General features: G+C 38.8%; 1 protein-coding gene across 4 annotated transcripts in view; it reads left to right on the forward strand.

The window, feature by feature from the left end:
- The window catches only part of STAU2 (staufen double-stranded RNA binding protein 2), a 310,007-nt gene that overhangs the window by 175,350 nt on the left and 120,817 nt on the right, over window positions 1–13,840 (forward strand). For 3 of the 4 annotated variants that reach the window (XM_049781812.1, XM_049781810.1, XM_049781811.1), the window contains one exon: window positions 3,440–3,553. The exons of the other annotated variant lie outside the window; for it this stretch is intronic. In XM_049781812.1, the coding sequence (XP_049637769.1) occupies window positions 3,440–3,553 (114 nt within the window). The remainder of the gene's footprint in view (window positions 1–3,439; window positions 3,554–13,840) is intronic. 4 annotated transcript variants of the gene reach the window in all.

Here is a 13,840-nt window from a genome sequence, read left to right on the forward strand (position 1 = left end):
CTTTCCGCATGGCCCAGTTCTGTTGGCACTTAGTAAGGGAATGGGTGAAGGGAATAAGGCCTAGCCCTAAATGTTGGCAGCCCCTCAGAGGTCCTTTTGTTGATGGCTGTGGGTTTTGGCATCAATTCTGGGGCAATAGGAAATAATCCCACAGAGATTGCTTTATTTCCTGAGTGATAAAAATCCCAGTGACTTGAACAAAATAGACGTTTATTCTTCTTTCATGTAAAAATCATAAGCTCTGCAGTCTAGGGCTTGTGTACTGGTTCTATTCCATGAAGCATTCAGGGACCCAAATTCCATCTTGCTCGTTATTTTCAAGTTCATCCTTTGTCCTCATGGTCAAAGTTGATCATGTTCACAGTCCAAACAGCAAGTGACAAAATGGGCAAGAAGAGTAAAATATTTCACCTGAGATGTCATAAAAATGTTTCCAGATAACTGCTATTAACTTTTTTCATTTGCAGTCTTAGTCATATAATTATTTCTAGCTTCAAGTTAGCTTTGATAATATCTTTATTCTGAACATCCTCTTTCCCCAACTAAGAAATATTAGAGAAGAATATGATCCCCTGAGCCTATCAGGAGCGATTTCTGACTGCAGACCTAGGAGTAACCCCTGAGCACTGCCAGGTGTGACCCAAAAACTAAAAACCAAAGGAAAAAAAGAAATATTCGGAAAGAATATTGGAGACTAGTTAACAATTTCTGTCATATTCTCTAAGTACTGTACATTTTTAAGTACATTCTCTAAGTACTGTACATTTTTAAGTACATCTCTAAGTGATGTACATTTTCTGTACATTGTTGTATATGAACATGAACTAACTGCATTTATCTTTCATATGTGAGTTATCTATGTACATAATATTTAACCTGTAGGACATAGCTGAATTATAAGGTACTTGTAGGGTCATAGTGAAATGCAAATAGGAGAAAAGTTAAGGCATTTGCTGAGCTGAAATAAAATTTGAAGCAATTTTTTAACCGACATGGTGGTGGTGTCCTTTTTTATTTCTCTAGAATCAAGAATAGAACATGTTGACTGATATGTAAGTCTGTTTAGTATTAATTGGAGGTATTTTAAGAGTGTCTTGTTTATCACATATAACTCAACTGATTTCAAAGGTTGACTATTTTATTTTAAACATGTTTTATGTTAGTACTATATCAAACATGATATCTTAATGTCCCACAAATGGTTATGAACTGAAGCTATTAGTGCCACCATTTATTGACTTTTACATAAATCTGTTATGTGTTAAGTTTTAGTTCCTCATCACATTTTGCTCGTAGAATAAATAACACTCTTGAACTCATACATACTAAGTGACCTTTTAATTGCTCGGTAGGTACAGTGTAATAATTTAAGACATTGCCAAGTCTTTAAACCTTATCATGACTAGTAAAATATAAATATTTTTATAATAGAGTCTCTAAAGTACTTTGAAAATAGTGTTGTCCATCATTACTTTGTATGACTTCCAGGAAGTATTTAGTTTTTTTGATTGTTTTTGGACTATTTGGTGGGACTTAGGGACTATTCTTTTTTTTATATTATTATTAAGTCACCAAGAGATATAGGGTTAATAAATTGTTGATAGTTGAGATTTGGTCATACCATTTTCCAACATCAGGGACTATTCTTGACACAATGCTAAAGAGTTTTTCTACCCAGCTATGTGGTATTGAGGATGGAGCCCTGGATTCCCACCTGCAGATATTCTCTTCAGCTCTTTGAGCTATCTCTAAACTGGTGTAAAACAGTTGATTTGTTTTGTTTTGCTTTGGAGGAGCCACACCTGGAGGTGCTCAGGGTTTACTGCTGGCAGTGCACTCAGGGACTGCTCTTGGTGGTATTGGGGGGGATTCTTTGGGGTGCTGAGTATTGAACTCAGGTCAGCTGCATATAAGCTATCTGCTGTATTCTCTCTCCTACCACAGAACAATTGAATTTTTAACTGGTTGTTATTATTATTCAATGTTTAATGATTAAATAAAATTGCTAAAAATTAGGATTCATTGTCATGTCTATATGTAGAAACATTTTTATTAATCACAAACGGTCTTTTAAGTTTATTAGCATATAATAAAAACAAACACTGCTGGAAAGAATGTCTTTTGAGAATAGATAAATGAGAAAATAGAAAATTTCCATGACAAGATGGTCTCACCCTTTCTTATCTCCACAAGTGCTGCCTCTGATATGGAATATCTTACATGTGGTTTTAATAATGAATGGTTGTAGTTAGTAAAAAAAAAATAGTAACTTTATTTTGGTCTGCACATTACAAATCATTTTGGTTTAATTCAGTTTGATTGCTGTCAAAATTTCAAGCATCAATGTGATACAGTGATATGTCTTGGGCCATGTTTTAGTAGAACTACAATGCAGAAATGGAATGCAGTCAAAGAATGTCACTGCCAATAAAGTGGCAGTCACACATGTACTGAGATATGAGAAAATTCATGTGACAGGATTTTTCTAGAATCAAATGAACAGTGTCTTACACTTACCTTTACTCCTTTATGTGTATGTATGAAAGACTCTACTTTAAAAATAGCAATCGCTTTTAGTTGAGACTTTATTGACTGTGATAATATGAAGCATTTAGTAAAATTTGTATAGCATTTCCTCTCTCCCCCATTTTTTTTATGGTGGGGAGGACCACATTCACAGTTCTCAGCACGCACACACCCCCAAAACCTCAGCAGAGTGAAACAGAGCTGTGGATGTGCCCATTAGAGATAGAACTTAGAGCCTTTCTGCTGCACAGACCTGAACTCTGAGCCACCAAAAAGATTTTCCTAGATTTTTTTTTTCCAAAAAATTTAAAAGTACTTGAAATGGGGTTAACTGACTTTCTTGCAACTATTGGGTGATCCTGAGAATATTTTAAAGATCTGAAATGTGGGGGCCGGAAAGATAGAACAGTGGTAGGGTGTTTGCCTTACACGTTGCCGACCCAGGAGGGATCTACCTGGTTTGATTCCCGGCATCCCATATGGTCCCCCAACATGCCAGGGGTGATTTCTGAGTGCAGAGCCAGGAATAACCCCTGAGCACTACTGGGTATGGCCCCAAAAAACCGATCAATCAGTCAATCAAGTTAAAAAAAGATATGAGGGCCTGGAGAGATAGCACAGCGGCGTTTGCCTTGCAAGCAGCCGATCCAGGACCAAAGGTGATTGGTTCGAATCCCAGTGTTCCACATGGTCCCCCGTGCCTGCCAGGGGCTATTTCTGAGCAGAGAGCCAGGAGTAACCCCTGAGCACGGCCGGGTATGACCCAAAAACCAAAAAAAAAAAAAAAAAAAGATATGAAATGTGTTCTACCTCAGTGATTTGACTTTTTCTAGACCCATTAAAAAAGATCTGTCCCATCTGCCTCCCTCTGTACCCAAGTGGTGTTCAGCAGACTTTGTATGTTCTGTTATAGGTTCACTACTGTGATAGACAAAATGGCAAAGAATGTGTGACCTGTCTGACACTAGCCCGTGTACAGATGACTTTCCATGCTGTTGGGAGCTCCATTGAAGCCAGCCATGACCAGGTATAATCTGCTACTGCCACTTTGTCCTGCTATGGCCCAGCTAATAGAGACCAACAGAATGGAAATTGTGGACACATGCAGCTTTGCCTCCCCTAACACATCTGCGATTGCTCCGTTTGCTAGATTTTTTTTTTTTTTGGAAAAAAAATTAACTGTTTTGGGGAAACTGATACCTTAGAAGAGTTGAATATTTCAGGCTGTTAGCATGTAGTTCATTACTAACCCAAACAGAAATTGCTTATAAGAAAGAAAATGGCCCTGCAAGTTCTTCATTTTGAAAGTGTACATATGAAGGATCAACACGACCATGTAGAGGACATTGGAGAGTCACCACAATATTAAACATGTATAAAATTTATCACGTGAACTTTGGCATCATCAGTTTACTTCATAACTTGGGAAATTATCAAAATGAAGTCTGGTGTTATTTTTGTTTTCAAGGTGTTACTTGTTTTCTGTTTGGTTGTTTTTTGTTTTGGAGCCATATCCTACAGTGCTCAGAGCTTACTCCTGACTCTGAACTCAGTGATTAGTCCTGGCAGGCTCAGGGGAGCATAAGAGGTCTGGGAAACCCAAGTTGGCAGTGTACAAGCCAAACTCTCTATTATTGTTCCAGCCCCTTGAGGTGTTGTTTCAGAAGTATGGCTGAAAGCCTGGGAAGTGTAAGTTTTCTTAATAAGAAAATTCCTTTATTTAGGTAGCAGCTAGAGAATAGATAATAGGTATTTTTTAATTAAAAGAATAATCTGATTATGGGACCGGAGAGATAGCATGGAGTTAAGGTGTTTGCCTTGCATGCAGAAGGTTGGTGGTTCAAATCCAGGCATCCCATATGGTCCCCTGAGCCTGCCAGGAGTGATTTCTGAGCATAGAGCCAGGAGTGACCCCTGAGCACTGCCAGGTGTGACCCAAAACCTAATAATAATAATAATAATAATAATAATAATAATAATAATAATAATAATAATAATCTGATTAGACTAAACTAGCAATGTATTTCTAGAATTTCTTTTTTGGGAGGGTTGGTTTTGGGGCTGTACTTGGCTGTACTCAGGGTTTATTCCTGGTCTGCAATCAGAAATTACTCCTGTCAGCTCAAGGGACCATATGGGATGCCAGGTACAGAATCTGTGTTGGCTACATGCAAGACAAATGCCCTACCTGCTGTGACTAGCTGATGGATTCTGGCATCTCTCTGAAACTCTGTCTCTGGACTGTTAAATAAAGGAGATGATATAGAGTAAGATACTTTGCAGTGTGGCCAGCTCAGGATCCTTTAACTGATCTTCATGCTCATAGTTAAGTAAACCCAGTGAATAATGAACAGTTCCTAGCATATTGATCCTGAAGGCAGAGTAGAGATCATACGTGCTTCTTGGTTTTTTGCACTGATGTATGCATTGCTAGATATGGGAATGTGGCAGGGAGCTCAATGTCTTCACAGAAACTACAGTTTCTGTTTAACTTTGTTAGGTGCTGTTAATCCTTGGTAAATCAAATATGGCTCCTGCTCAGTGTAGCAGTTTCTGCCATTTTGAATGCTTGGTACTTGACAATCAAGCTAGATTATAGTATAGCACTTGGTAATCAAGCTGTACTCTGCTATACCCATTTATGTTGTCTACCCATGGTTGGTTAAAAATGGGCCAGAACAACTTGGCATAATCATCTTGCAAAAGATCTCTCATCAGGCTGAGCAAATACTTTTGAAACCTGCACACTTCAGAAGAATAACCTGTTGTTAGAGGAAATGACTTTTATTTTTTCAGTAGAAGATCACTACACTTGGAACAGATGAGCACTGTACGCAGATTTTCTTGCTTTCGGACCTGTCTCTATAATTTCTACAGTGTGGCTTCTTCATGACCTAAATAATGACCCTGGTTCAGGTTTGTTATCTGGGTACATATATTGAGGTGCTCACAGCCTAGGACTACCATTATTCTATAAGACTCCTTAATAACTGGGAGAAGAAGGGACGGAGCAATAGCACAGTAGTAGGGCAGTTGTCTTGCATGCAGTCCACTCTGGACAGACTCTGGTTCAATTCCTGGCATCCCATATTGTCCCCCAAACCTGTCAGGAGTGACTTCTGAGCACAGAGCAAGGAATAACTCCTGAGCACAGCTGGGTGTGACCCCCCAAAAATACCTATAAAATAACCAAATAAATAAATGGGAGAAGAAAAGAATCTCTTCCTTATGGCATTTTTCTGCAATCCAACAGAAAAGACAAATCCACAGTAATTTCAATGTAAACTCCCTTCAAGGGTACAGCACACAACCTCTATGACTTATTTATAGTGCTCTTTGATTATAGCTATATGAAATGTAAGTAACTGAAAAATAAAATATTTTATATTAAGGCAAATACATCTCTATTATGAATGACATGGCTGCATGAAAAAAGCATAGAAAATGTGTTAAAATTATTAACATTATTATTATTAATTATTAAAACTATTATGGATAGACAACTGAATGGAGATACGATGGAATAGTTTTCCTGTACAACTAGCGCTCTACTCAGGTGGTGTCAGAAGTGCATAATGAGTACCGTGTGATCAGTACCGTGTACTCAGGCCTTCTCTTCTTTGTGCTTGGATAATTGGACTCCCTGAAGAAACATGTCAAAGTAAATCTCATACTCCAGTTACTTCATACATTATGTAGTTTTACCTGCTTCTCATCCTGAAGGTCTGGCTCAGCAAAAAAGAACATCTTCGGGGACTGGAGAGATATTATACAGCAGAGAAGGTGCTTGCCTTGCACATGACTATTCAGGTTCGATCACTGGCATTCCATATGGTCTCCCTGATACTGCAGGGAGTAATTCCTAAGTGCAGAGCCAGAAATAACACCTGAACATTGGTGTAGTCCAAAAAACAGCAAAAATACCAAGCGTGGTCCAAAAAGCAACATAAAAGTACATCTGTACCATATCAAAAACAAATGGGAAATGATTAAACTATTAAATAAGTTTTCCCCATTAGGGCCCGGAGAGATAGCATGGAGGTAAGGCATTTGCCTTTCATGCAGAAGGTCATTGGTTCTAATCCTGGCATCCCATATGGTCCCCGACTCTGCCAGGAGCAATTTCTGAGCATGGAGCCAGTAGTAATCCCTGAGCGCTGCCGGGTGTGAACCTAAAACAAAATCAAAAGTTTCCCTCATTAATTTGTAAATGCTAGTAAACACAAAAGCATTTCAAAGCAAGAAAATCCAAGATCGTTTTGAAAATGTTTTTGATTATTCATTTGAGCTAATGTAGTTGAATATTCGGCATGAGTAAACCGAACATAAGAAATAGGTGCAATTTAGAGATGGTTTTTCCTGTAAAATGTAGACTGTTCTTTAAATGAAGGCGATGGTCCGAATGGTAGCACAGCAAGTGCTGTGACCAACTCAACTTGGGGTTCTGCAAGTTTGACCCCCCAAACTTCCAGAATCCTTGAGCACCAACCACCAGGTGTGGTCCAATCTCTACCATCCCAGCAAAATCAAACAAAAAAAATGAAGGCAAGAAATGAAAGTGCTTTATAGCTGTGGACCTTTATAGTTTATTTTTTAAAATTTTAACTTCAGAAGACAAGTGAAATATAATCACTTGCTATATGAAAGCGTAATCAAGCATGGATTTTTGTTCGTTTGTTTAATTTTTGGGTCACACTCGGCAGTGCTCAGGGGTTACTCCTGGCTCCATTCTCAGAAATCGCTCCTGGCAGGCTCGGGGGACCATATGGGATGCCGGGATTTGAACCACCGTCCTTCTGTGTCTAAGGCAGAAGCCTTACCTCTGTGCTATCTCTCCGGCCCCGAAGCATGGATTTTTATCTGAAATGTAGCTATCAAAAGTCAATGCAGTTATGGGAGCAATTAGTTCTCATTGACATGTTACTGATGTCAAGTCTGGGATTCTCAGGTCTCACCTTCTTCCTCACAAGCCTAGTCTGCCCCTGCCAGTGCTGCTGCTTTTCTTCCTCTTGGTAAATAGCTTTATTGTGTACCCTGCTGTTCAGGCCAGCACCTTGGAACATTCTTGCTTCTCTTAGTCCCTCCACTTGTTTTACCCTGTCCCCACATCTCTTCCCCTTCTTTCTCTGATTTCATCGCTTTTCACTACTCCCCAATGATACCTTTTTAGTTGTTTTTTTTGTTTTGTTTTGTTTTGGTTTTGGTTTTTGGGTGATGCTCAGAGGTTACTCCTGGCTATGTGCTGGAAATCACTGCTGGCCTGGGGGACCATATAGGATGCCAAGGATCGAATGGCAGTCTGTCCTAGGTCAATGCCTTCAAGACAAACACCCTACCACTTGTGCCACCGATCTGGCCCACTATTTTTTTTTAACTCAGACAACTATGTCATCTCTAAATTAATTTCCTTTTCCTCCTTTCAATTCTAGCCTATATTTAACAAATTTCCAAAATTGTTCATTAGTCAATCAGTTCACATATCTTGGTGGCTCAAGATCCGTCATACTTGCGATAAATTCAGGCTTTCTGTTCTGACTTGCTTATGAGGGCTCTGGTTCCCTCCCCCTCTTCAGTTTCAAGGAACTGATACTCTGGATTTCACTGTCCATTCTCGATGACCTTGTTGCCGGTTACATCATGAGAAATGAAAGAAACCAGACTCGGAGGTTGCATACTGTTGATCCGATTCATGTTGCATTATGGAAAGGATAGAATTCAACCTGTGTTTGCCATGGGGCTGGGAATTCTATGTTGCAAAATAATATTTTACTGTATTTAGATTTGACCTCAATAAATGTGGTTTTTAAAAGGAAACCAGATTTCTTTCTCAGTGATGATGCTGTTAACTCTACTGAAATGAGGTGGAGAGCCCCCTTCTCCTTTCGTTTATCCTTGAAATGAACAAAATTAAACGTATGACCTGGTTTGATGTAGAATTCAGCTCCTCTGAGTGCCTGTGATTGGTCAAGGCCTGTTCTATCCTTCCTAGATTAATATTTAAGTTCCAGAAAGTTGTCTCAGATTGTTCTTGTCTGACTTCTGATAAAGGATCTCTAGGCCAGTGTTTCCCGTTTGCTCATGCAGGTAGAGGGGTCATTCAGCTGGAGTTTGCCTGGTGTTTGCTCAAGTTCTATGTAAGAATATTCTTGCCATGTTTGTTATTACAATAAATGTGATGTTGTAAATTTAAAGTAGTTTAGAATGTTGTTTAAAATGAAAATGTAATGTAATCTAAATACTGACTTAAAAAAATCAAACCTTTGTTTACTGAAAACTATGTGTAAATACTGCACCAGACCCTAAAATCTGCAAAGAGAGATCACTAGGGCACAGCCAGAAGTCATTTCTGAGGGCAGACCCAGGAGTAACCCCTGAGCATGGTGGGGGAGTGAGAGAGAGAGAGAGAGAGAGAGAGAGAGAGAGAGAGAGAGAGAGAGAGAGAGAGAGAGAGAGAGAGAGAGAGAGAGAGAGAGAGAGAGAGAGAGAGAGAGAGAGAGAGAAACTTCTTGGGCTTCTCAATGTTCGGTAGATAACTGACACTCTCAGCGGGCCACTCAGGTTGTGGGAGTTTTAATTTAATTTAATTTAATTTGTTGATTGTTTCAATGAAAGCAATTTCTATTTGTAAATGCATAAGAAAACATTTGCTTGTTTACATTGAGCTACCAAGCTTAATATATAAATCCTTGTTGTAAATGAAATGTAAATTGGTTACATGGGCTGGAGCAATAGTACAGTTGGTAGGATGCTTGACCTGCATGCTACTGACCTGGGTTCAATCCCTAGCATCCCATATGGTACCCTGAACACTGCCAGGAGCGATTCCTGAGCTTAGAACTTGGAGCAATCCCTGAGCACCATCAGGTGTGGCCTCCCCAAAAATCCCAAACAAACAAGAAAATTTTGGTTAGTATGTGTTAATGAAATTAAAATCTCTCATAATAGTGCAAAAGTTTTTTAGATTCCTCTAAGATGACATAACTGACCAAATAATATTCCTTATTTTATCTAAGCTGAAATTCTTTATCTCCCCATTCTTAAATCTCTACACTCCTGTAAGATGTTAAGGAATTCCTTTACCTCCCTGCCCTTTAATATACCAGTTACCTTTGAAGTACACTGGTTAAGACATAAACTTTCTTCTTCTGTTTGTTTTTCTTTTTACTCATCTTCCTTCAGAATGCATTTGTCACTATTACTAATTCACAATACTTAGATTTATCAGAATACTGTAGTTTAGTTTCTAGTCAGTCATTTTATCTCTGCCTTCCTATTTTGTTTAAGTTAGCTTTAGAAACCATTTCAGATAAATAAATTGATAAGTCAATCAACCAAATCAACCAAAAATAACATTTTATTAATATTTGCTATCACCTGACTTTTAGTGCAAATCACATTGATAGAGTAAAATGTAAATTTTACTTATATGTTATACATTAGTGAGAATAAAGCAAAAATCCTACAAGGAAAAGAAAAAAGAACCAAATTTATATGTGTTTATCATGTACTTAATATTAATAAGGCTTTTACACATGTTCTTTGCTTAATTTTCATATAAATCTATTTGCATTGTGTAATTGCTACATTGTTATTATTATTATGTTTTGGTCTTGTACTTTATTTTTTAACTTTATTTTAAACAATTGCATCACATAGTTTATAGAGTTGATCATAATACACTTGTTTCAAAATAAGTGAGAGAAAAATTATTTGAAAAAATTTAAAGAAAAAGAAAGAGATGAAAGTTTTTTTAAAGGAAAGAAAAAGTACAGTAGCGAGCACATTTGTGAAAATTATTGTATCTCCAATAGCAGAAAGTTTAGTAAGCTCTTGTTGGTGGTGGTTCATTCTGTTAAATTGGTGTTAAATTTTGTTAAATTTCATCCATAGGGATGAAAGTATCAAACAAATGAAGTTGTCCTATTACTGATACTCTGGCCGAAGTGATAGCACTGTGGGTAAGGCCTTTGCCTTGCATGTGGCCAATCCAGCATTTCATATGGTCCTTCAATACTGCAAGGAGTAATTTCTGAGTACAGAGTCAGGAGTAACCCCTAAATGCTATCAGTGTGACCCAAACAGAGAGAGAGAGAGAGAGACAGATGCTATCAGTGTGGCCCAAACAGAGGGAGGGAGGGAGGGAGGGAGGGAGAGAAAGAGAGAGAGAGAAGAGAGAGAGAGAGAGAGAGAGAGAGAGAGAGAGAGAGAGAGAGCACTATTACTGATACTGTGGTTTTTGTGGGGCATGTTCTCAGCTGCCATGTCTCCTGGAAAAAGGAGGATACATGGGGTGGGTACCCACATTCTCTCCAAAAAGCCCTGGTGATATCAGCCCCCCGAACAGCATACTTGAAGTTTGGTCAGATTGGTGTATCTCCGAAGGAAATCATAGAGGGATGGTGAGGCAGGGCCATTGGGAAAATGGTGATTCTGAATGATAGATACAGCAGGCATGGCTTCGGCAGGTCTGGGCTTGGTCCACCCCTCCTCCCAGGATTGCTGGCTTTCTTCTGCATGCAAGCAATGTTATTTTTAAGGATTTGTTCCAGATCAGAAAAACCAATATGAGCTCCTAATATGTGTTACGGCAAGAATTCAGAATAACCCTCCCAATGAACAGTCAAGCACACAGTGTGACAGTTTATAAATAAATGTCTGTTCTTTCTGTTCTATCTTTTTTTTTTTTTTTTTGTGGTTTTTGGGTCACACCCGGCAGTGCTCAGGGGTTATTTCTGGCTCCACGCTCAGAAATTGCTCCTGGCAGGCACAGAGGACCATATGGGGCGCCGGGATTTGAACTGATGACCTCCTGCATGAAAGGCAAATGCCTTACCTCCATGCTATCTCTCCGGCCCCTTTCTGTTCTATCTTTGATTAAATTCTGCTCATAGTTTTTACTGATTCGCTTTGCCTGAGTAATTAAGCCATAACATCTTAGAATTGTATAATATAAAACAAAAGAAAAAAACTTTGAATATGATTGAAATCTGTGCTATCATGCCAATAATATATTGATTGTAGACTATATACAGAACTTTTACATGGTCTTAAATAATATTACATAAACTCTCTTTCCTTGAAGGTAATTATAGTCCTATGGAGTATATCAGCTACAGAGTTTTTTGGCTACAAATAACAGAAAACTTGACTCATACTAGCTTAAATAATAAGAAACCTCATTATATCCCACAACATGAAATTGAAAGGATGGGTGAGTCCAGGGTTCATCAGTTGAATGATGTCAAAAAGGAATAAATTCTTCAGGCTTCTCTAATCCTTGCATTTTCTGCTTCTTCCTCTGGCTCTTACAAAGTTGACCGCAGCAGTGTTGTCACTGGCAAGGCCATATCCAAACTAAAATGGGAGCTATGATGTTAGGTTTCTTTTTGGGGCAAAGGCATCAGTACCGAGAACTCCCTTCTGAGCCCAGGTCTGGACTGAGCTAGCCACATACTTGTCTTTAAGTTACTGGCCAGAGAAATGAGATCATGACTGTTTTAGACACTTGGAGTAAAGTGATTGTTGAGGAGTCTACCACATGGACAACTGCATGAGGGACTAACATTTAAAGGATTCTAGAGCGCCATGAAAAATTAACAGGGGTCAGAGTGATAATAATATAGTGGGGAGGACATCTTTCATTGCTCTTTATCAGGAGACACGAAACTATCTATGCTTGCCTTGCCACAGTTTCCAACCTTAGTAGGAAATGCTTTCATTTCTGTCTACAAGTAACATAGGTATTAAAACATTTATATGGAGACTTGAGAGTTAGAGCTAAGGAGTCATACAAATGCTTTGCATGATAGAGGTGCAGGCTCAATTCTGACACCCAAAATAGTCTAAGCATCATTGGGTTTAACACTCTTATATACATACATACGTATGTATGTATATATTTTGGGTTGTTTTTATTTTGTTTTGTTTTGTTTTTTGGTTACACCCAGCAATGCTCAGGGGTTACTCCTGGCTCTACACTCAGAAATAGCTCCTAGCAGGCTAGGTTCCTAGGTTCCTCCTAGCAGGGAACCATATGAGATGCCTGGATTCTAACCACCGACCTGCATGCAAGGCAAAAGCCCTACCTCCGTGCTATCTCTCCGGCCCTATATATACACACACACACACACACACACACACACACACACACACACACACACACACACACTCACCTTGTGGCACTCAGGTATTCCTGACTATGTGCACAGAAATTGATCCTGGCTTGGGGGACCATATGGGGCACTGGGGAATTGAACTGGGTCAGCTGCGTCAAGGCAAATGCTCTACTGCTGCACCATCGCTCCCACCCTGTTTAAAAATTTTTTGACACAGGCCATTCTCACCTGTGTAATGTGATATTAAATTGTGACTTTAATTTGAATTTTTCTAGTAATAAGAGATGTTGAGCAATTTTTCATGTGTCTGTGGGGACTGTGTCTTCATTGGAGAAGTGTCTGGTGATTTTTGGACAGTGTTTTGATAACAGATTTTATTTAACCCAGTTGTGGAATATGAAGAAGGGAATAATGAAGGAAGAATAGTTTTGAATAACCAAAAAAATTATCTTTTTAATGAAAATAAACCCAAGTGATGTGTAACAACAGCCTCATCATCAGAACCACAAGAGAGCTCTGGCACTCTTTATACTTTATACTTTATACTTTATACCCTTTATACTTAGAAAAATCAGGACAGGTTTTGAATTTCAGCTATTTCATTTGCTGCACATATCAAGCACAGTACTGAGGGCCCTGGATATTGAAATATAGAATATGATCACTGCCATTGGCACCTTCTGGGAGGTTCTCAGAACCGCCAGAATTCAAAGCACAACTTGATTTTTGTTTGCTTCCTATAAACTAGGGTTCTGAGAGAGTTAAAAGGTACTTTGTTGTGGAGCCAGAGAGATAGCACAGCAGTAGAGTGTTTGTCTTACACACAGCTGACCTGGGTTCGATTCCTGGCATCCCATATAGTCCCCTGAGCCTGCCAGCAGCAATTTCTGAGCCCAGAGCCAAGTGCAACCCTTGTGTGCCGCTGGGTGTGGCCAAAAAAAAACAAAAACAAAACAAAACAAAAGGTACATAATTGTAATGCTTGTTTTAGGAAAGTGCTTTCAAATTTGTAAATTTAACACATGTTTCTTCTACATAAAACTTATCAGCGCTTGATAATATTTCCTCTTCTGCTTAAAGTTTATCACATAAGATTCTCATTTCAGGGTCTGGATCTCGAGATAGTACAAAGGTTAAGGCACCTGCCTAGTATGCAGCTTAATACTTAATACTTGATACTAGTTATAATTCCAGCACTA

This window comes from Suncus etruscus, chromosome 10 (genome assembly GCF_024139225.1).
Source record: "Suncus etruscus isolate mSunEtr1 chromosome 10, mSunEtr1.pri.cur, whole genome shotgun sequence".
In the NCBI taxonomy this organism is placed as follows: Eukaryota; Metazoa; Chordata; class Mammalia; order Eulipotyphla; family Soricidae; genus Suncus; species Suncus etruscus.